The following is a 23,490-nucleotide window of genomic DNA, read 5'->3' on the forward strand; positions in this document are numbered from 1 at the left end:
GAAATAGTCAATTTGTTTGGCATTTTCTCTGCTTCCAGATTCTTGGTCAATAGCAGTAACAATAATAAGAGCGTAGACCCCTCACCAGCGCCGGTTGTTGAGGCTGAACAGTTCTAGGCGGGGCTGGGCTGATAGGTCTAAGAGGGGCTGAGAGCTGGGCTTTGAGTATAGAAGACCCCACCGACGCGGGAGGGTCGGGGCGGGACAGCACCGGGGTATTCGTCAGAGGAGCTGACGATGAAAAAAGTTTGTTTTTGCCGAGTCTGTCGGCGGGTCTTATGGGCAGAGGCACATCTCTGCGCCTCAGGTCGTGGTAATACCATTTGTCACTCGCGTCTTTAGGGTTGTGTCGTGTGGGACCGACTTTAAAGCCGTACACTTTCCTGAAATGGCAATTAATAGCATGAATATAGATTGATTTTCTTTACTAAAAACTGTCTTCCTAAAATGATGTATTTAAGTACAACAGCATTGAGAACATCTTTTTGACAGTGAATTCAGGATATTTTCGCCTAGTTATCACATCCATTAAAAGATCATCAGCATTGGTGCAAAGCAACTAAAAACACACATAAAAAATTTCCTCCAGCAGCCATGTTGTTTACAATAGCGTTGTAAGAATTGGTCACCTGAAGCAGCTAGAAAGCATGACGGGATTAAAGCCTTGCTTCTTGCCAAGGGCGTGCATGGCTGATGAGAAATGACGGAACACAACGGCTTGCTCCAGCAGCGTGCCCGGATGAGCCTCGTAGCTGCGACGGATCCAGTCGCATACAAACTCCTCCACGTCAGCAGGAATCTGTCAACACAACACAAGTCTTAGTTAATTATTAATTCACAACACACGAGTCTTAGTTATAGGGATTATTACTTCACAACACAAATCTTAGTTATAGATTATTAATTCACAACACAAGTCTTAGTTATAGGGATTATTACTTCACAACACAAATCTTAGTTATAGATTATTAATTCACAACACAAGTCTTAGTTATAGCGATTATTACTTCACAACACAAATCTTAGTAATAGATTATTAATTAACAACACAAGTCTTAGTTATAGGGATTATTACTTCACAACACAAATCTTAGTTATATATTATTAATTCAGAACACAAGTCTTAGTTATAGCGATTATTACTTCACAACACAAATCTTAGTTATATAAATAATTGATTCACAACATAAGTCTTAGTTATGAGGATTAGTCATTCACAACACAAGTCTTAGTTATAGGGATTATTAATTCACAACACATGTTTCAGATCACGAAGATAGGTACAGGATGAAGTATGAATTCAGCAGTTGAACGTGTTTTTGAATAAACTCTCATGATACAAATTGTACTTCAAATTAAATCTAATGCACGACTTTATATTTATATGGTCCCATTTATAATGTGTACGTAACACTCACGGCGGAAGACATGACGCTCTTTTTCATGTCAAGGACGTTCTTGGCCGGCGTTTTATTGATGGCGTTTGCCCCGCCGCTGCCGTGGCCACCGTTCTGAAGTGCAGCAGCGTTGGCGGCGGCCAGCGTTGGCGTTGACACCACGGAGGATAAAAGAGGAGGTTGGGGATGTGGAGGCGCGATGGAGGGCGCTGGTGGAGGTGGAGCGGGGGTGGAGGAGGACGTGATGGCTACAGGAGGAGGCGGGGCAGGAGCAGGAGGAGCATCTGGATCGCTAACGACTCCTGTTACAGTCTCCACCACCTGTGTAGGGCAAATAAAAAATCAGAGTTAGACGTTAAACATAACAGAGCCTATGTTCAGTTTTAAAATGCCTAGCACCTTACGGACCAGGCAATAAATCCAGCAGCTATCTCAATCAATCGTCAGTTATGAAAAGATCGGGTGCCAAATGCCGGATCTCTTTTGTGAATCAAGTCACGAAAAGTACAAGAATCAGCAACAGGTCATGGGTCTATTTCTTCAGTGCCGCCACTTTTATTCTATTCTGTAACAGCTAAGATAGTCCCATAACAGCTCTTAATATGAATGCAATACAACTATAACTTCAATTGCATACCTAGCCTGGTTAGCACAGTTCAAAGCCAACTAATGTTTTATACACGCATGCTTTCACACCAACACTCACATCCATCACATCCGCATCCGTCAACACCAGGCAAGCCATTCATCCTCTAATTTTAACGATTGTTATCATTAAATATAAAAAATTGATATCAAAATCAATTTGATTTGATATCAAAATTGATATAATAGATATCAAAATTAAATATAAAAAATAACAATATAAAAATATTATTAAACATCAACTCTAAATATAATTGATTGTTATGAAGAGTGGTACCTTCATGCCAATGCAGGCTTCGGGCCCATAGCTCTGAGCCTCAACAGTGAGCAGCGCTACCAGCGTGTGGATGCTGCCCTGCGCCCTCACTATTGCGTTACAAGAAGCGCTCCCCAGAGACGACAGGGAGTATAGGCTCTCTAACGTGTAGATGAGCAGCATGATGTCGTGTATTGTTAGATACCGGCAGATCTGCTCGTACACCTACACACAAAAAACGAGGGCGTTTTACACAACAATAGCTGAGAGGATTTGATTGGTTATTGTTGAAGTTTTCAGAGGTACAACAAATATGTGGTGAGGGCTTCATAAATAATCACAGACTCTTTTGAAAAGAAACTGATAAGAAAGAAAAAATATACAAATACATAAGTCCCACTTCCGTAAGTACTGATTGACTCTCCCCAGAATGTATGACACTGACCTCCTGTTCGATATTCTCTCCCATGACTTCTTCGTTAGCGTCGCACACAGCGAGTTTGTTAAGAACTTCCAGAGAACGTAGAACTCTTGCCCTGTCTTCTGAAAATACCCCTTGACAGACATGCCATAGCAGCAGTCGGGTAGTGGAGTCTGTCTTTGGGTCAGCGAGCACAACTTCTGACCCGATGTTGCCTAGAGTATCCAGAGCTTGTATGGAGAGGCCACCAAAACGTGAGCACATGCACAGCACTAGGAATCTGCAATTGGACATTAAAGTCGTTCGATTAAGGTTAAGAGTTAAAGAAGGCATGCAATAATTACGAAATTCAGTGGGAATGCATAATGATACGAGCAATGAATAAGTTAGTTGATCACATCGCGACAACAAAACTTTCTTTCTTAGCTTCAGCAACTTCGGATAAATAAGCAATTATACCAGGCAAAACAAATTTCGGAATTCTAAGTGCATTATTGAAATTATTTATTTATGCCTTTAATACACTGACCTTCGTACAAATAAAATGTAAACACCGGCCTAAATAACCAGTTAATAGCAAACTGATTCGTTTCTAAGTGCAAGTCATTCTTACTGAGTAAATTGTGGGCAATTACAGTCGAGTTAAGTAGAGTTGGAATGTAAAATTTTGCTTTACAACTAACTGTAGAGTTGTAATGTTAGCTGCTAACCTTAGGCACGTTTTGGACTGGGCAAGCGTCGTGACATTGTCTTCTTCAAACGAGAGGTTGCGGAGAATGTGAATGAGTTGAGCTATCCGAGTGCCCTCGCTGTCTTGAAGACCGGAGTCTCTGCCGCAGTGAAACAAATCTATGTCTTCAGGAGTACGTAGTGCCCCTTCCATGCACAGCTCCTGAAACAAATATGAAAACTCGTTGATTAACTGTGTCGGATTTAGTCTGGCTCTGAAATCTAAGATCAGATTATAAAATTGCAGTCAATATCTGAAATAATGTCACTCTTCAATCTACTCTAAATTTTGTAGTCTGCTTGAGGGTACACCTATCCACTTTAGCAAGGGTACATCCACGGTAACAAATCTTTAACTATCCACAAATCGAGTTCTTGCTCGAAAAAACAACTTCAATTGTCACATAATCAAAGGTTAGGTGTTTGTCATAGGTAGTTGAGCTAATACCAGGTTGACCCACGCGTATCCTCAGCCTTGCTTATGTCGTGTATTGCTCCATTTTTTACGTCACAGTGAGTTCAAAATTTAAATATTGCGCGTACATTCCAGAAGTGTCCTCTTTGAACTAACTTTATAAATAACTGACCTTCTCGAATCCTTTGAAAAAATGTTCAAAATGTTAAATAGTCTTGCTAAACACATTGCCGGTGTCAAAATGCAATTATTTCGTGCGGTTAATTAATGCAACTTGCAATGGACTAACTTCTAATGGTTGTTAATGGCTGCCATTAGTCTAAACGTCAAATAAACGGCTGGATAAAAAGTGAAGAGCCTCTCCAACATGTCGCGTTTTCGTCAAGATAATATTGTGATTTTTGCCATTTTTATTTTTCGCTTTGATGCTCGTTTACTTTCCTGTTTATATTCAATGTAAAATGGCCACGCAGTGAAGCAGCTAATGAAATTATATCGATTTAAAATTTAGAGGAGATGCATCAATTGGGTAAAAACAACGAATAATATCAATCCAATGCAAACGTAATTTGTTCAGGGACGCTTTCCTTCTCTCAGATCATCGTACGGATGATACGAGCGGCAGCCATTAGCGCAGCACCAAGTTGATCGGTCAGCCCCAGGTTTTATTTTCAATCTATTATTATCTTTCCGTCCGACTGAATTAGTTTCTGACGCTGTATGGTTAAGAACAAGACTAGTTGCATTTATGGACAAATTTGTAACAAATTTGAGAAGGTCGGTTTTCCAAGAAAATTAGTTTAAAACTTTTAACATCCGTTTGACGACACTTAGGACGTTTGTTTATGAGTTCCGATACATGTGACGTCACAGTGCAGATGATCATAACGGTGTCAAAAATTTTCGAAGCCTGGGTCAACCTTGTATAGTTCAACAAAGGATTCTTGGTACTCACTCTTCTCAGCTTTCGACAGATGTCTTCCAGCAACGGTTCATTAGATCTTTTCGACACATCGGACGCTTCAGAGCTGTCTTCATAACATTTGACTGAAGAATTAGCTATAACAAGTTCTCTACAGCTATTAGATACACTATTGACGTTTCTAGCGGAATCGTTTGCAGCACTAGTGACTAATATAGAAGAGCTATTATTTACAGGACCATATTTCTGAGAATCATCGACTTGTAGTCTACTCGAGTCACTGTTATTTGTGTTATTTGGTCCGAGGGCGGGTAATTCACTGCGGTTGCCAACACCAGAATTTGATGGGCAACTTTGTCTATCTTGTGGAGATGAGCTACGATAAAAATCCTCCTCGTCATAAGAAGATCCTGGAGGTAGAAGGAGCTCCAAGACACGGCAATCCTCCACTGAGTCAAGCCAAAACTGGACGAGGTTTTTGTTTTTCTGCTCGACGATGTTGCTCACGAAGTATTTTCTGGTCGACACTGCGCACAAGATAAATCAAATGATAATATGATAATAACATTATTACACTTGGAAGAGGATTTGTGGATGACCAATGACCTCAACACTTGCTGTCTAGTGGATGACCAAGCGAAAAACTGTGTGCTGATATAACTGATGAAGCATGAATCAATGACGGGATACAATGATCATGAATGATGATGAGTTCATTTAAAACTTAAGTCAAGAAGAACCTACTCTAGAACATAAGCCAAAAACCGTTATTATATCAAATTCGTATTAGGTATTGTTCATAATAATATAGTGAAAGCAGCAGATTAAATCTCTATTATTGATCATAAATAGGTAGTTGAAGCAGACATACCATCCCTGAAGACTCCGACATGTCCCAGCATGATCTCGAGCAGCCTGGGACACTGTGCAAGGCGCATGACTTGTCTGCCTTCATTGCTGAGCAGCGTGCACAAGTTGAACGAGAAGTCGTGCTCGTTGGGCATCGGTGAACACAGTGATAGGAAAAGACGGTCGTACTGTGACGGCTTCAATAAAGTCGTGCACATGTTCGCGCTCGCACGCATCGATTCTGCACAGAATATAACCATTAATAGACCATATTACATTCTTTGATCATTTAACATGAATGAAAACTCAATTCTATGAATGTACGAACGCGGTATTAAACAAAATATTTTATTCGTAGGCCAGGCTTATGAACAACTTATTTGCATAATTTGTTCGCAATTTCTCAAAGTTAAATACTTAGAGTTGATATAGAATTTAGGACATATCGGCTGACATGCGAGGTTTTGCATGGCGTTAGCAAAGAGCTCCCATACACCACCGACTAAATCCCGATATCTACCTCAGCACGTCAAGGCAAGACTGCGACATGACTGACCAGCGACGTTGTGTATGGCGTGTACACTACATGACTGACCAGCGACGTTGTGTATGGCGTGTGCACTACATGACTGACCAGCGACGTTGTGTATGGCGTGTGCACTACATGACTGACCAGCGACGTTGTGTATGGCGTTGTTGTAGGTGAGGGGCACGAGGTTGAGGGCTCGCACGCTCCTGCGGCTGCGGGCGCCAGGATGGGACGCGTCGTCCTCGTCGTTGTCGTTGTTCTTATCGTCAGCATCGCTGCCCAGGAATGTCACACGCTCGTATGTGTCCAGGTACCTGAAACCAAAAATATAACATCAAGCTTTCAGAATACAAACGTTCAGAAATTAGTCTGGAAGTAATAGAATAGAATCACAGGAACATTATGTTCCTCTGTGCGTGCTCGTAGTTCCAGAAAAAAACACGAACACAAAACGTGTAAAAATGAATACATTTGCTTGCTATTTCAATGTAATATGCATCGATTCATAAAATTCTAGGTCACAAACTATTGAAGCTACCGAGGTTTAGTAGAAAAAAAACCTTGCCGTTCCAGACGCAAAATGGCAAAAGAAACATAAAGCGTATCAGCTTCCAGGCTCTAACAATCCAATTTCGAAGTGAAAGCTCCACTAATATTCCAAAGAACTGGTCCTTTATATTAGTGGAATTCAGAAGAGATATCTCGTTCAGAATATCAATACGCCACTAGAGCAGCTGCAGGTGTAGCACGTCAAAGAAGCGGATGGTCATAATACAGCACGGACGTGTTCTAGCAGCGTTTCCTGGAGTGAGGAAAAAGCAGCAGCAGCTGCAGCAGCCAAGAGCAGCTGCGGTAATGCAAGCGACAGTCAGCGGCGGCAGGAGCAGCACTTCAAGAGGTATTGATCTCATCTACAGAGCAGCGCTCACATTGTACAGTTCATAACGCGCGCACACGGCACACATGATGAGTTACACGTAAGTTTACGTACACATGCACCGTGCGCACACGGCTCACATGATGAGTTACACATAAGTTTTACGTACACATGCACTGCGCGCACACGGCACACATGATGAGTTACACATAAGTTTTACGTACACATGCACTGAGCGCACACGGCACACATGATGAGTTACACATAAGTTTTACGTACACATGCACTGCGCATAGTGTCCATAAGATACATAGTCGGCAACGTATCTGCTGGGAAAGTTAGCGACAGACATATTGACGTGCTGTGATATTTCAACGAGAAGTGGTACAGAAAAGTCTCATTTCGCGCCTTTTACACGCTGCATTTAAGTACACTGGAAAATTGTCATTCTATACTGTGAAAACGAATATAATATCCTAACATAATTAGTTAGGAATAGCGTTAATATACGTTAGTCAGTTATTTAGTTACTTAATACGCAAGACAAGATGAAAAAAAGGACGAGCTGGAATATGGTGTTACATTTTTATAATTAGGGATATAGAAGTTTTTACATTCCCTGCTCTAATTTTTCACGTTTAAAATTAAACGCCTTGATGAGTTTTCTCTACTTTAGAGCGCCTCCCATTGAATTTAGGAGAAGGCTTCTAGACGCACATGTAAGAATTTAAAAATCAAACTTCAAGAAACTACCAGTTAATACGCTCTTCTGAAGAGAAGAAAAAAATATGATATATTATTAGGATGATGACTCGAAACTTAATAGCACAAAAACAATCCAGGAGTTTTGAAACGAGCGAACAAATCCAAGACATACGGTATATATAAAAATACTATATGCGATAAGTGGATGTAATACGGAGTGCCTGGGACACGGCATGACCGAGACATAGGACGTCATTAACACGGGACGTCTCGGATACAGGACTCCAGAGACACGGCATGACCGAGACATAGGACGTCATTAATACGGGACACCTGGGACACCGCATGACCGATACCTGGCCGAAGGCCAAATGAACAAACGGCCGAAGAACAAATGAGCCGAAGAATGTCCCGCTGACTGAAACGAACTAAGAATACGGAGACAATGGACGTCTGAGTCAGTGGATGTCTAATTAGGCAGAGAAAGCCTGAGACAGCGAACGCCAAAAACAGAAAATGACTGAGACTGAGGATGCTTGAAAGAGAATGCCTGAAACGCAGAATGCCGGGAAGGCAAAATGGCTGAAACGCAGAATAGCTGAAACGCAGAATGGCTGAAACGCAGAATGCCTGAAAAGCGGAATGCCTGACTAGCAGAATACGACAGCAGCAGAATGCAATATGAGTTAGGGCATATGCATCAATGTAACCAGGTCAATGTTTTAATCTTGAAGTATGGTTGGTATACCAAACTGATCACTAGCCGGCAACGTTGATTGACATTCAGCTAAATGAGTAGACTGACGAAAGAAAGTTTTACAACTGCAATACTACGATTCGATGGACAAAGAGAGTTATCTTGAAACGAGACGTCTAACGAGAAATGAAGCTTGCATACTACCAAGTGTAGTGTTGCCGAACTTCTGCCCCGTTTATGACATTAACCTTCGATAACCAACCTCACCAACAGCAGGACCCATAAACACCGGCGATATTTTCCGACGCCCAGGACACGCGGGACGCTGCGGGCGCTATTCTATCTTCCCGGCTTTAGAGACGAGACGCGCCGTGAGCAGCGCGGGGCGCAAGCAAACGTTCGAGCAGCACACATGACGGGCAACGTTGACTCGAGCGGTAACGTTGGTGGCGCCAGTAACTGGCCACAGCTAGCGAACGAACCTAGGAGATAAGAGGAGCCAGAAAGGAACGCACGCTGGCAATATCGTACCAAGAGACAGTCAAAGGACGGAGGAAGCAAACCACGGCACCGCGCCGCAGTTGAGCTCAACAGTGTGCGGCCAGCCGAGGCCGGCGACGGGTGAACTGGTCTCACGGTCGCTCTTGACCTGCAGCACCACGCGCGCGACAAGTGCTGCTTGCGGGAGTGAGACAAGCGATGTGTCCGGCCAATTAAGCAACGTGCAAGTTGGGATGATGCTTGAAACATCATTTAATTTTTTTATTACCATAACAATTGACCTAATGACTAGAAAACATGGATAACTGCAAAGAAATTTCATTGTCCCGGAACATATTGAGTTCCGGTTGAACATGAATGGCTTCAAGCAGTACGTTTTTATCTAAGACCTCAAACATTTTCAGTTATTGCACCCGATAACTGCCATCCATAATATATAGAACAAGGACACTCTTGCATAAACGATCAATTAAGTTACCCATTACAATAGTTGTGTACAACCACGAGTAACAGAAAACACGTTCAGTAGGCATTCTAATTTATCGGAGTGAACGTCTCCATGAGGCCAAATGCCTCGCAAGTGCACGCAGGCCTGGCAAGAACTAAAGGAAATAGCTAGAACGGACATGGCAATAGCAACGGTCAGGTATGCACTATGCATGAATGCATACTATGGCAGGCATGCACTATGCATACTATGGCATGCATGCACTATGCATGCTATGGCATAGTGCCCTTTGAGGAATGCACTATGCATACTAGGGCAGGCATGCACTATGCATACTATGGCAGGCATGCATTATGCATACTATGGCAAGCATGCACTATGCATACTATGGCAGGCATGCACTATGCATACTATAGCTGCATACTATAGCAGATATGCACAATGCAAGGCAGAAACTATCGGACACCAAAACATGTAAATGTCAAGCTGGCACTGTAGACGTGAAGGGTCAGCTGCTTGGGGCTGAGGGCGCTTGGCCCAGTCACGGGAGCACCCGGACGCACCACGCGACCTGCTCCCTCCACCAGCAAGCAACAACTGGAGCTCAGAACGGAAATCCGTCTGCTTCTATTTCTACCGATACACTTAAGTACAGATTCAAGAAGATGATTGAACGCAAAAAATTAACGAGTATTCTTAAAGCTATCATAGAAGGTACCAAATTAAAACTATAGTTGCATACTCTTAACGGATATATACTTTTTTAAATATTGGGAACATGTTTCGAATGATTCCTGTAACCCGAGGCACACGTCGCTAACGTGTTCTGGCGCTGAGGTCACATCATCGGAACGGGATAAGCGCGCGCAGTCATGATATTAATTCCTATGTTCAGTGTCAGTTCACTGTTATCAGGGATATTTGCAATTAAGTTCATAAATGAAATAGGTATCTATCGAAAATTTATGCTTCGAGTTTTAATCTATTTTAATCAAACTACACTGTGTTACACAAAATTTAACCAAAATCTGAAATATTTATTAAATTCATAATATTTCTTAAAATATTATTTATTGATGATAAGTTCGCATATGTTCACATGAACATATTGTTCATATTCACATATGAACTGTTTTCTTGATTTTCTAGCATCAAATACCAAGAATCATCAGTAGAACATCTAAAGTTCCCCATTGAAGGAAGTCCATCATAGAGAAAAAAAAGCCTCGATACAATGTACATCGCAGCCAGCGCACTAGTCTCACCCATTGTTAAACTAGTATAAGGTGACCCATGAGAAGCTCATTTTTGTGGATGTAGTTTGTTGTTCACCTGTGACGTCACTGATCTCAGATTCTCAGTGACGTCACGGGCATTAACCATTCACCGAACCATTCAAACCAGTCAACCAATCCGTCATGGGAATGACGGGATTGTTTACGTATCTCGATCTCAGTGACGTAACAAGAAAGCTGAACTGAAAGGCGGAAATCCTCGTGGGTCAACCTTATGTACTTCAACCACGAGTCTGACCTTAGTGTGAAAGCCACACACACATACATGCATGCCAAAGCGACAAAGCAATGAAACTTCAACAGTCATGCAATCCTGACAGTAAATTCCATGTGGACCTGAAGACAAACAGCGAACTGGTTACCTTAGCTTTCAGCGACAATTGCACCGTTAGGTTTAAATTACTACAATATCTTCAGAGCAATTAGCGTTAACCAGCATTACTTCAACAGCATTAACCTTGAGGGTAAGTAACTGAAATGTCGCCCGCAGCAAGCGAGTGGAGAAAAAATGCGTGCCTGAGATTCGTCTGCGTGCTGAATAGACGGCAGGCGAGCTGCGGCACGCAGCAGGTCAGCACACAACTCCAGCAGCTGCAACAGCGGCAGCAACAACACCAACAGCAGCAACGGCAACATCAACAGCAAAACTCGCAACCAGTCAATCATGAGCGTCCAAATGCTAGATGTACAATCAGAATCGACAAACAGTTCAAATACATACGTAAGAAACGTTCATAAGCACTGTTTTGAACACTGGCCGTGATTACACGAAGATCGTTTTTGTGAACGCCAATAAAGATGCAGACAGTTGTGCTGAAACTGTCCGTACGAATAACAATTACAACATAACTGAATTTTAGCAAATCTTCTAAAAGTTCACAGCGATCATCCTTGCGCTGTAAAAGATCGCCACATGGTTAGACAAAGAAAATGCATCTTATGGAAATCCCAGCGTGTCAGATCATGTTCGCTTGGTATAAAAAAAAAAGATCATAAAGTTCAACCTCATTACCGCAAGATTTGTGATCAAAATTCTCTTTACTGAACATTAATACAATTCTTGAAATGATTGAGCATTTATGAGAACGACATCGCTGTTATGTTTGAGAATGCGGCCGCCTAGAGAGGAGACGGTTCAGGGAATAACAGTCAAGAGTTGCTGGGGTGGCGACATGTGGCAACTACGCCCGCAAGCCGTCTCTCGCCACACACCTAAAACACACCCATAAAAATAACTTACGACCACACGAGCATCAGCAGCTACAGCAGACCTCGAACAAAAGCGTCACCATCACACACAATCACCGTTATCATCATCTCGTCATCGATCAAGATTCTTTGGAATTTGTATTCCAGCAAAAGAAATAATTATTTCAAATACAAGAGTTATAAAGCAACAAATTTGTGCAGTTGAAGTGGTGCGAAGAGGTAGATATCGTCACACTGCGCTGGTTGGAAATTAACCTGATAGCTAAGATAATAGAAACTCCAAACCAGACTAAATCAGGCTCGTATAATGCAGCGTTATGATGCCGTCCTGTGAAATGATCATGCGCAACTTGATTTTCATGTAATGAGTTTTTTATGGTACGACTGAATTCAATAAATTGCACCGATATAGAATTTTCAGATTTTATGACTGCTAACTTCATAAGCAATTGTTGGGTGCATGACACACCTACTACTCAGTAACTACGAGAACATGCAATGACAGTTGGAGTTGTAAGTGTCTTGGAATAATATAAAACAGGCCACAAATGTTGTCAAAATTGATATACTTTAAAGTTTTTCTGTCAGCAGTCATTTATCCACGAAAAATAGATTAATTACCACCAGTAAGTTAATTTATCTCAGCAAACCACTGCTTGAGAGTGAGCGATGTGTTGCGTTCCACGTGCCAGAGCCACGCAGACTGCGGAGTACACCGCTGTTGCCCAGCAGGCGAGCTAGCGTTCCACGTGCCAGAGCCACGCAGACTGCGGAGTACACCGCTGTTGCCCAGCAGGCGAGCTAGCGTTCCACGTGCCAGTGCCACGCAGACTGCGGGGTGCAGCGCAGTTGCCCAGCAGACGATCTAGCGTTCCACGTGCCAGTGCCACGCAGACTGCGGGATGCAGCGCAGTTGCCAAGCTCCATGTGACTGCACAGCAGTTGCTGACTGCGGCCAAGGCTAGCTTACATTACACAATGTGGCGCCAATTCTTATACAACGTCGCCACTGAAATGCATGCTTAGTCGAGCTTGTTCCGAGGCAATAAGCTGCTGCTAAGCTGATGACTATTTTGAAACAACTCTGACATTGAGATTCTTGCAAAACGTAACGAGTTGTCACCCCATAAATCTGCTATACGTCGTGAAATGTTTCAAATGTTTTCTGACATTGAGACTCTTGCAAAACGTGATTCATTGTCACCCCATAAATCTGCTATACTTCGTGGAATGCTTCGATATATATTTGGATCTTTTTTGATTAAATTTCAATGAAGTAGACAAAGTCCGCTCTGAAAACTTTTTGATGGAAAGTTCACGTAACAACAGTCTATCACGAATAGATATTACTAGCGTCACGGATATACGATAAATACATTTTCGTGAATGAATTAACCAGAAGACGAACTGCCACCGTAGGTATTGCATATCCGTTGAATATGTCGCGTATTTTAATTGTCAATCATGTCTCGCTCGAAATTCCTGTCATTGTTTCTTGGACATTTTTTTGAATGTTAAGTCCACTCTCTAAATTTTCTCGGGGTGAAAAGTCATTTTATTTCAAAGCAGCTTAACTGCAATTTTAATGTCGTCCTCCCGGTATATCATCATCCAGTAACGATTAAGTCCTTTTCTCTTTGGAGCCATGTCCACTATTACTAATACTTTTCTCAGCATTCGCACGCAGCTATATTCGCTAATTGCCGGCCGCACCATAGAAATAAACAGTTTCAGCATTTTCACCAAATGTGCTACAAGTTTTTTCGTATTATATTAAAAAAAACAGCCACACGGTGTTTTATATAACGGGCCGACCGGCCACTGAAATGCCGGTAAGACCGTTTTACGACGTTTCTCCAAGAAGTGTATACATAGGGTACAAGTGGCTGGAAGCGCCAGCGTTGCCGCAGTGACCAGCATTCTCAGCAACACTCGTGGTGTGGTCGAGGGCAGATCAAAATAGCATAGGACCGTGCAAGCTCGTGCAGCTCTGCTGCCTCCAACACGTCGCGGTGAACACAACGAGCTGCCACTCGACGCGTCGCTAACATGAACGGAGCACGCACGCAGACCTGCATTGCCGTTGTTCCAGTTATTGCGCTGAATTTTTACGTCTCACTTCAAATTTTAAATTAATATAAAATTAGCTAAATTAAAATTTTTATTGAAAGAATATTATCGTACCCACGCGTTGTTTCATATTCCATAATTATAGCTTTAATATGTTTTTTGCAACTTAAGTGAAATGCACAATTCATGAAAGGATGACAAAAAACTTTAAAAGGGGAAAGGTAAGCAGGAATAGGGTGAGGGCCATAGCGGCCGGTTGTTATCCCAATTTGAATGCCGAAGTAGCACATATGTGAACTATTAAATTATTTTCGTTCGGCGTTTCCTGCCCATGAGATTGCCCAATTCAAGATGAAATCCCAAACCATGATAAGATGAATTCAGATGTTGTTCGTTTCGTGAGACTTCAGGTACTCATACACTCACACATACATTCATGCACTCATCTAAGAGAAAACTCGCCCATCATAGTGATGCATGTAAGTCTTAGCTATATAATTGATTATAAATAGAAACGATCTGATCTATAGTGTACGCGATGTTTATTCACATTCAATGGTAGCGACAAGCATGCGGGCGCATCACCACTTCTGTAGTAACGAGCCGTGCGCTGAGGAACTCTCGGTGAGATGGAACTCAGAGCTGTGTTGAGAAAACTACATAAGTCGGCTCCGCACAAACCCATTTAGACAACATGGTGCGATATTCCAACATATTCCCACACAAACGTATTTAGACCACATTCCAGGAGACTGCCGCATATTCAAAGGGCTACATGTCTCTCAAATCTACTTCCATCAATCCAGCATAAATGAGAAAACAATGCAAAACTCAAATAAAACTTCGCTAGTACATTACTGCTTGGTTGCCAGTAAGTACGGAATACCTAAATATAAAACACGCATGCTCACGGCCTGTGGACGGAAGCGAGTTCATGAGGCGGTAAGGAACCACCATTTTCAGAGCAGTCGTCGCGGCGCGCAGCTCAGAGAGGGAGGGGAGTGGGTCCGGGGGAGAGGGAGGGACGCCCATCACAGGGAGTTGGACCGGGGGAGAGGGAGGGAACGACGCCCCATGTGGAAGGTGGAACGGGCGAAGAGGGAGGGACGCTCCATCACGGGGAAGGGGGCGGGAGGGTGTGGCAGCTGGGTTGGGGTAACGGCCGCCTGGCTATTGATTGCCAGAGAACAGGATCTCAGCCAGCTGCTGCTGCCGCTGCTGTCGCCGCGTTCGCTGATGTATTGACTGAATATACGGCTGATGCTACTGTTGATTATAATAATGCTGATGCCGATGATACTGATGTTGTGGCTGATGTTATTGCTGTCACTATAACGCTGTGCTATGGCCAGTCACTGCCGCCCCGCTAGTGAGCCTCCGCGCAGAAGCAACGGCAAGCGAGGATTCATTTGGGGCGAAGCTACAGGCAATCAGCAGGGCACTCCTGCACTGAGTACTGAAATATCCTGCACAGAATAGCAGCACGATATCCTGCACAGAATAGCAGCACGATATCCTGCACAGAATAGCAGCACGATATCCTGCACAGAATAGCAAGCAGAATAGCAACATGATGTTGCCGCGCAGAATAGCAACATGATGTTGCCGCGCAGAATAGCAACATGATACACTGACATCCGTGGCAACGCAGCTTTGGAACAATCTTTTGAAGTATGAAATGTTGCAATGATCAAAGTCATGTTGAATAAAATAAATTGTTATCAACAGCCACTTTGATGGTTCAATTAAATATTTGCTCGCGCCTGCATGAAACATTGTGTTCAGGTTTTGTTTGCCAAGAATAATTTTATGTTAGTTATTTGCATTGGAAATACTCCCTCCGAAACAAAACCTGTTCCTTAGTATTCGCATCAAGATCAGCCTACCATTGAAGTCAGGTACAAATTATAATAAACATCGTTCTGGCTTATATTATTTCGTTTTGAAATATATATTATACATTTCAAGAACGCACTCGTTTGATAAAGCGCGTTCTTAAATTATTCGGAGATCTTCTTGATCTTCTCTCTAAACTTTCAAATGCAGTTTTGTAACCCTAAACATTCGAACAATTTTGGGATCAAACAAAAGGAGGTACAAAAGATTCTCTCTTGGAGTGCCTGGTTAACGCTTAGTTATTTTTTTTTTATTTCCCAACTACAAGAAACTATAAAGATATAAAAATTGATTCATTTTTGCAATAAAAATTGGCACGTTGTTATACCGAGCAGCGACAGCAGGTGCACACCACTCCCTCTGTAAACCAGATTCGTAACTCATTAAGCTAACTTGATACCATTATTGATCCGCATTACATCATTGAGGATTCAAATAAGAAAAGGTTATGCATGGTATCAAATGAAAATCGCTTCATTGTCACGCATCTATTGTTGAAGAAAAAGCATGACATCATTCACATTAGCAAAGCATTCTAAATTAAGCTTGCTGAAAACGCATAGAGTTCCAAGTATCCGGTACCAGTACCACTACGACGTTCCGCACATCAAGCTGAGGTGCTTGTGAAAGTCTCAGTGCAATTCATTTCGGGCAACGAAAAATACATGTAAACCATAACAAAAATGTTATTTTCAATCCTAACGCACAAAAGCACATTGCTCGCTAATCAAGCTAAAGATTTGAAGATTATGTAATTTTTAACTTTACGGTGAAAAAATACTATATTAGAAGTAAGATAACGCAGGAATGCGAGCCGATATTCTTACACCCCGTATGAGCGATGTACAAGATTGCGGCGGATCAGAGACGTTATTGGAATAAACTTCTGAAGATTATCAGTGCGGTGCATGATCAAGAAGCTTATTACTTGTTTCGGGAGACGTGAACAGTAAATTACTATCATGCACCACAGAAAACAACTGAAAATCAAACAGCAACAGAAATTCAAATTTGCCACAGAAGTCATAAGTCTAAGACTTTAGGGTAACACCACGAAAATTGCTGGACTTGAATGCATGTGCCGGAAAATCACATTTTTCCTTGATCGTCAGGCTAAAGGTCAGAGTATCTTAGCATTGCAAGATGTTACACCACTTACACGAAGTGTGACGAAATGCACAGAAAAGCAGATTCAATCAAAAGGAACTCTTCGTGAGTGCTATTGATGGAATTGTGAAATCCGCGCTCTGAGTCCCTGATGCCCAATATTACTCCGGATGAGGAAGGCGAGTGAAGACGTAAGTATCGTACCCTCATCTTGAGATGAAGACGTCGTATACCCAAGGACCTCAGCACAATAAATACTATGATGCCGCCCACCCACCCCACGCCATCTCAAGCAGGCTTACCCTCCCCATGAAGGCATCATCGTTTCCACCTGCCACCCTCCCTCCCCGCCTCTCTCTCCGCTACAAGCGTGACGTCACTACACGTGCTACGGCACTGGCACATACACACGCACCCGCCCCACCCCTCCTCCACTCCTCGGTCGCATTCATTCACAAACGTGGCGGGGCTGCTGCAGCAGCAGCGTGCGCGTATCACAGCTACAACTCACTCTACTCTCAGCCGCCCGACCCTGGTCATGACGTCACTCTCATGCTTGCACCCGACATGTATGCCACTCGTTACACTGACACCGACTGACAATGAAACGTCGCGCGACGTTTCACAAGCGTATGCTCGATGTCTCGCGAGGTACACGACTGTGCATCTAACTGTCGTCAGCTCAACGTGACAATGCCCAAGTAGACGCAATAGTGGTAAACTAAAAGCAACATAATATGTGTAAAGGCTAACTCGTAGTTACGTAAAATGGGAGAAGGTAAACGCGACGTAACGTAGAATAGGCGAAAGCAAACGCGTACCGTGGCGTAACATAAAGCGAAAGCAAAATCATAGCGTGACGTAAGCAAGTACAAACTCGACGTAACGTAAAATGGGAGAAGGCAAATTGAATGCACATGGCACCTTGTTAAAACGCACGCGTCTTGCAGATGTCACACAACCCGATTTGAAATAATTCAAGACACTCGGCTGTACTTCGCGGCTATACGAATAAAAGATTGTCCCAACACAGATTCACGAAAACAAAATTTGTCAAACTGTGAAAATTCGTTGCACGTGAAAGAAGCACACAATGACCGCAAACGGTGACACACTTTTAGCACGTAGCACTGATACGCCCAGACCTTTAGCCAAACTGGGCCAAGATCGATGACCCACGAAAGGGCAAGCAGTGCATCGCTATCTGAACAAAGTCCCACTCATTTCTCTGCATGTAACAGCACCAATAACGTAGCCTGGGACTGCTACGTGTGCAACACTAGGAATACTACGGGTACTCACCGCATGTAGATTTGCTTGAGAGCCACAGACGAGTTCACGCACGCTGGTGGCAGTCGGAAATCTTCGAGGATTTCCTCCCACTCGTTGCGTGCGTTCACCTAAAGATGAAGTGAGTAGAAGCTTATTAGTGAGTACAGAGCGAGGCACTGCATTGTGAGTGCTGGTGAATAGTGAGGGGACGAATTTTTTTTCTTATTGGAACAAGAACTGCTGGTGTGCAGCAATGGTTGAGGCTGACAACACAAAGGTAATTTCAAACTTGTTGATTTCACGTTTGAACAAATTGCATTCTACCAGGTTTTCCTTACAGATAACAGGAGAATATAACAGGAGATGTCAGATGAAAACAAAAACAATCAATTGACAAGCAAACAGAGGAAAAAATATATATTTAATCCACCAAAACTCTGAATACCATAGCAACTTGTTCATTAGATTAGTTCTAATAACTAAAAATGAATTTATTCTGTTAAAATTCTCAGTAGGTACTCAAGTAAGTTAAGAGTTTGTCAACACAAATTCTCCTGATAAAACTTGGTATACATATATATAACAATATTTTCTTGAAGTATAACATTTCAGGTAAAAAAATGGGTAGGTAGAAATTGTAATAATTTATAAGTAGCCCAAATTAATTTTTCCAATCACAGCCAAATTATCTAACTAGGTACACCAAGTTACTGCAAAAAAATCATCAATTGCAAGAGGTAAAAAAATTCGGAAGTTTTTCACCATTAAAAGAAATTAATTACATATGTCCATTTTAAGATTAATTGTCTTATTAATTAATTTAATTAATTAATTCATTTATGGTTCTTTGAAGTCTTTGAAGAGTTACAACATTAAATATACAGCAGTACGGTACGGTACTAAAATGCAGGGAATGAAGACAATCATATGCATGATATATACTATAGTTCAAATGTAGGAGAATAATTCACACTTGCAAATCATACAATACCTTCTGCCATCCTCCTCTGGCTGTCACAACCACATACAGCAGGTACAGGTCCACGCCCTTGCCATTGATTCGAGGCAACCGCTTGAAGGGGGTACTGCAACAAGAAATAAATATTCCAATCTTATTCCATGTGCTTCAGAATAAAATGTTGTTACATGTGTTAGATGATAAGGTCTGATGAATACATTGTAGTATTCTATGATAAATAAATTTTTTAGCCAATAATTCAAAGCTATGACATAAACTAGCCTGCCAGAAATTTCAATGCTATTCCATGTGCCAGAAAACAATCAAGTGTCATGAATACTTAGTAATATTCAATATTAAAGCAAAACAAATCAAATAAACCAGCCTACTAAAAATTCCTGGATTAGAAGTGAACAATACAACAGAAGATCATGGGATCAGCTCATGGGTAATAACTGAAGATAAGATCATGGGTTATAACTGATCTCTTGCATCATTCTTCATCATGGATGTTTGTGTGGTCATCATTAAAAGCCCTAATCTATTTCAGCACCATTCCATCAAGAACTTTCATCAAAAGCTTCACTGATTTGCCAATGAATGTCAACTGATATGAAGCCTTGAGCACAAAATAATGCAGCACTTTGCAGTCAGCAGGATTCTCAAAAGAAGGAATCATTTAAATTAACATAAACTGTTGTGGCCTTGATTGGATGGTTATGTCAATGTGTCTGCAGCTTCTCAAATGATTTAACTATGCAGCAGACATGCGCAAAATGTCAATAGCAACGCTGCAGCAGCGTAATTCAAAAACAGTTCTACTCTCAAAATAAGTCTCGTTTTTCTATTCATTTAATTAATAACACAAATGAGATTTTAAATGTGCAATAATTTCAATCAACTGAGACTGCACTTTATAGTGCAATATTCATAATGAACAACTATTTTAATACAATATCTTTCAAATATTGAGAAGAGAGTTGTAGTGCATGGCCAGAAACTTTGCATTTCAATGAATGATTATAATAGCAAATGCCACACATCTTATATGTATGTGATGTGAAATTAGAAGCAAGTTAATATTTTTGTGACGAACCCATCTTTCAAGCCCAATACCACTGAACTATGGTTCACATTCCAGGCAACTCACTTATGGTTGAGAAGCCTAGCGTTTGATATGTGGCTCACTACAAGTGAACAATGTGAACTAGCTAGTTTATTTGTATGTATATACCGGTGTATATAGTTTTTATTTATATAAATATGTCTAGAGCTGGTTAATTTGTATATATTTGTAAATGTATATTTAGTAACTGAGGCTGAGGTGTGTATATCTGGACTGATAATAAACATAGAACAAAGGTTGCCACTACCACAATATTTGGGTACCTTGTATATAAATATGGTCATCAAAGTTAAATAGATGAAATACCATAGCTACCATAGGAGCATTCAATCATTAGTTTCTCAAAAAAGAATCCCAAGTCATAACCAAATTGAAAGGTACTAATTATCAAGCAACATTTGGTTGCAACATGTAATTTATTTTGATTGCTCATGTAATTTAAGAAAGTTACATATCAACAAGAATTTACAAGTAACAAACAGGGTTGGATGACCTGAATGTAAGCTTCAACTTAGCCAAAATATTTTCATTAAACATGTTACCATCAATTGGGGATACTTCAGCCAACAGGGGTGACTTCAGCCACCACTACAACAGAAACAAATGGCAGTAAAACAAAATAATAAACGTTGTTCAAAGTGATTGGGGTGACTTTGGGAAACATTCATTATTTTGTTTTGCTGCCACTTGTTTCTGTTGTAGTGGTGGCCTAAGTCACCCTTGGACCTGGTGGCCAAAGTAGCCCCACTTGATGGTATTCAGTTTCATTAATATTTAGTAAGCAATCCACCATCATATAATTCTACCAGACATGGTGGAAACACAGTTGTTCATGTTGTTCATGTTCACACATTCCAATTTCTAGCACTGCTTCAAGATCAGTTTCTAGCATGAAGAGCAGAGATTGCAGGAAGGGTGATATATAAGTGAAACCGTGTGACTTGGACCAATGATGGGAAGATGTGGACCATTTTGACATATAAGAAAAGAAAACCCTATGCTTAAAAAGTTCTTAACCTAGGAAAATTGTGTTAATGGCTCTCAAAATACCACAAGACACCCTACAAATGCAATAACAATATATATTTAATAGTTAATACATTTAACATGTGGCTATTTGTATCACAAAGAGTGTTTATATATTTGTATATATATTTGACCACTAAAAATGGTCAAAGTCACCCTATCAATGGTTCAAGTTACCTTGTTTAATGCACTCAGTCAACATTATATATGAAAAAGTACACATATATTACATCAAAATACCAGGGAACTGGGGCTACTTTTTATAGGTCAGCTACCCTAAGGATCAAGCAAGGAACCCCAATGGATTGATACAAGACTATATGTCAGCTCTCATAGTGATGTAATTATAAACAATGCAGATATTTACCAAACAAATAACAACCAACAAGAGACATTATGAGACCTAAGACTCATCATAGAACAATGAGATGATAGAAAAAAAATCTTCAAGTTAGAGCAATATTCTGGCAAAATGGTGTTTGAGTTACCACAATATTTTAAAGATATGGTTAACAGTTAAACAATAGAATTGTTAGTATTGTCATACATTGTTCTATAACTTCTATTGTTCAAATAATGCTTTCACAATTACTATCATTAGTACCAACAAATTAATTCTTGCCTTTAAATTTTAACAACAAATTAGCTATCTCAACTGTTTTCATGACATTCACTGCTAACAGTGACTAGGTACTGACTAACACTATAAACTTTGTTTTTTGACCATTACCCAGAAATTTATGGGTTGAGATTTCAAAAAAGTTGCCAATATAGCCTAGTATGAAAACAACAGGAGCAAGAAACACCTTTCAAGTTTACAACTACCTAGGCTGTAAGGCTGAGTTCTAAACTTCTAAGTACCTACAAAATTTGTCAACATTAAATATTTGTAATTTCATTTAATATAAGAGTATGAAAAGCAATAACTCGAAAAGTTAATAAAATGTTAGGAATTCAGTAGAATATTGTTGTAAACATCGCCGATCAAAGCAGAAGGAAATGCCAAGCTAACACATCGAGCAACCAGCTGCGGCTGCTGCAGGTCTCAACGTTCTTATATTAAAATTACATCGAATTCAAATGAAACATTCAGACCTAGCAATATTACAACATAATCAGGTACAAAAATATACACACAGAAACAGTGAAAACGTTAGCAATAATGTGGTTTTACGTTCCTAATGTAGCGTGTTGAGAGTTCGAGAACGCGCGCCAACAGCTCAGCAACGCAAATGGTCGCCTCCATCACCTCAGATGTGTGAGGCAAATGTAACATCAAAAAATGCGGAACTGTGAGAAATGCGATAATGTTTTAGTCAGAGAACATTCTAAAAATTGATATAGTTGCCGAAAATTAGAAGAAACGGAAGCGCGAGGTGCACCAAATCATTTTTACACGAAGATTTCACCGCGGATTAGTAAGCGTGAACTCACCCTCGTTGTTGATGGAATTCGTTCAGCTTTTTGAGAAAAGCATCATATTCCTTATCATAAGCTTCTGTTTCACTGGAGTTGTCTTTCGACATTTTGCAACTATAATAAACCGTAGCCTACATTAACTCCAAAGTAGCACCCAATAGGCGGGTGAACTCAAAAGTACGATTTGATCACTTGTGAGCGGGAACTGCTCCACACACACCGGCAGCCGTAGACTGTCTGAGCCACCAAGCGTTCCAACATTCTGTGAAGCCACTTTCTTACCCAATAAACATGTCACTAGCAATCAAATTTGCCAGGAGGGCCGTTTCTACGATTGCAGTAGAATCCGAACATTACAGATAATTTTTATTGCTCTACATTCGTTTTGTTTACATAATAAATTTGTGGAATGCATCATTTGTCGAGAGTGAAGTTGCGCCCTCTATGCTCGGAAGCCGCGCAGGCTCATAATATATATCGATTATAAAAGTTACAAACGAAATAAAAAATAAGCATTAACATCGGGAAGTTTATCTCCAAATTAGATTATTATTTTTCGCTCTTAAATAATCAAGAAGGAAACGGGAATATGAAAGTGTTGAACTTCGTCATCGCTTTGTCCTGCTCACAAAATGGCGGATGTTACCTACTTTGGTCTCGTAACGAAATAATGATTTAAAATAGCAAATCGGTCAAATTATAATTTTCGGGAATGTTTGAA

The 23,490-nt window shown here is 41.0% G+C and overlaps 1 protein-coding gene across 3 annotated transcripts in view; it reads right to left on the minus strand.

Moving 5' to 3' along the window:
* Positions 1–22,992, minus strand: part of LOC108678457 (AT-rich interactive domain-containing protein 2) — a 33,478-nt gene extending 10,486 nt beyond the window's left edge. For all 3 annotated transcript variants that reach the window (XM_018166879.2, XM_047885784.1, XM_018166878.2), the window contains exons 1-12: positions 22,785–22,992; positions 19,232–19,325; positions 18,271–18,368; positions 6,308–6,477; positions 5,657–5,875; positions 4,819–5,312; positions 3,430–3,611; positions 2,744–2,999; positions 2,320–2,523; positions 1,419–1,718; positions 630–799; positions 86–383 (exon numbers count right to left, since the gene is read on the minus strand). In XM_018166879.2, coding sequence (XP_018022368.1) covers positions 86–383; positions 630–799; positions 1,419–1,718; positions 2,320–2,523; positions 2,744–2,999; positions 3,430–3,611; positions 4,819–5,312; positions 5,657–5,875; positions 6,308–6,477; positions 18,271–18,368; positions 19,232–19,325; positions 22,785–22,876 — 2,577 coding nt within the window. In that variant the 5' untranslated portion in view covers positions 22,877–22,992. The remainder of the gene's footprint in view (positions 1–85; positions 384–629; positions 800–1,418; positions 1,719–2,319; positions 2,524–2,743; positions 3,000–3,429; positions 3,612–4,818; positions 5,313–5,656; positions 5,876–6,307; positions 6,478–18,270; positions 18,369–19,231; positions 19,326–22,784) is intronic.
* Positions 22,993–23,490: the final 498 nt, after the last annotated feature.

The sequence above is a fragment of the Hyalella azteca genome, unplaced genomic scaffold (genome assembly GCF_000764305.2).
Source record: "Hyalella azteca isolate HAZT.00-mixed unplaced genomic scaffold, Hazt_2.0.2 contig3121, whole genome shotgun sequence".
NCBI classification, from domain to species: domain Eukaryota; kingdom Metazoa; phylum Arthropoda; class Malacostraca; order Amphipoda; family Hyalellidae; genus Hyalella; species Hyalella azteca.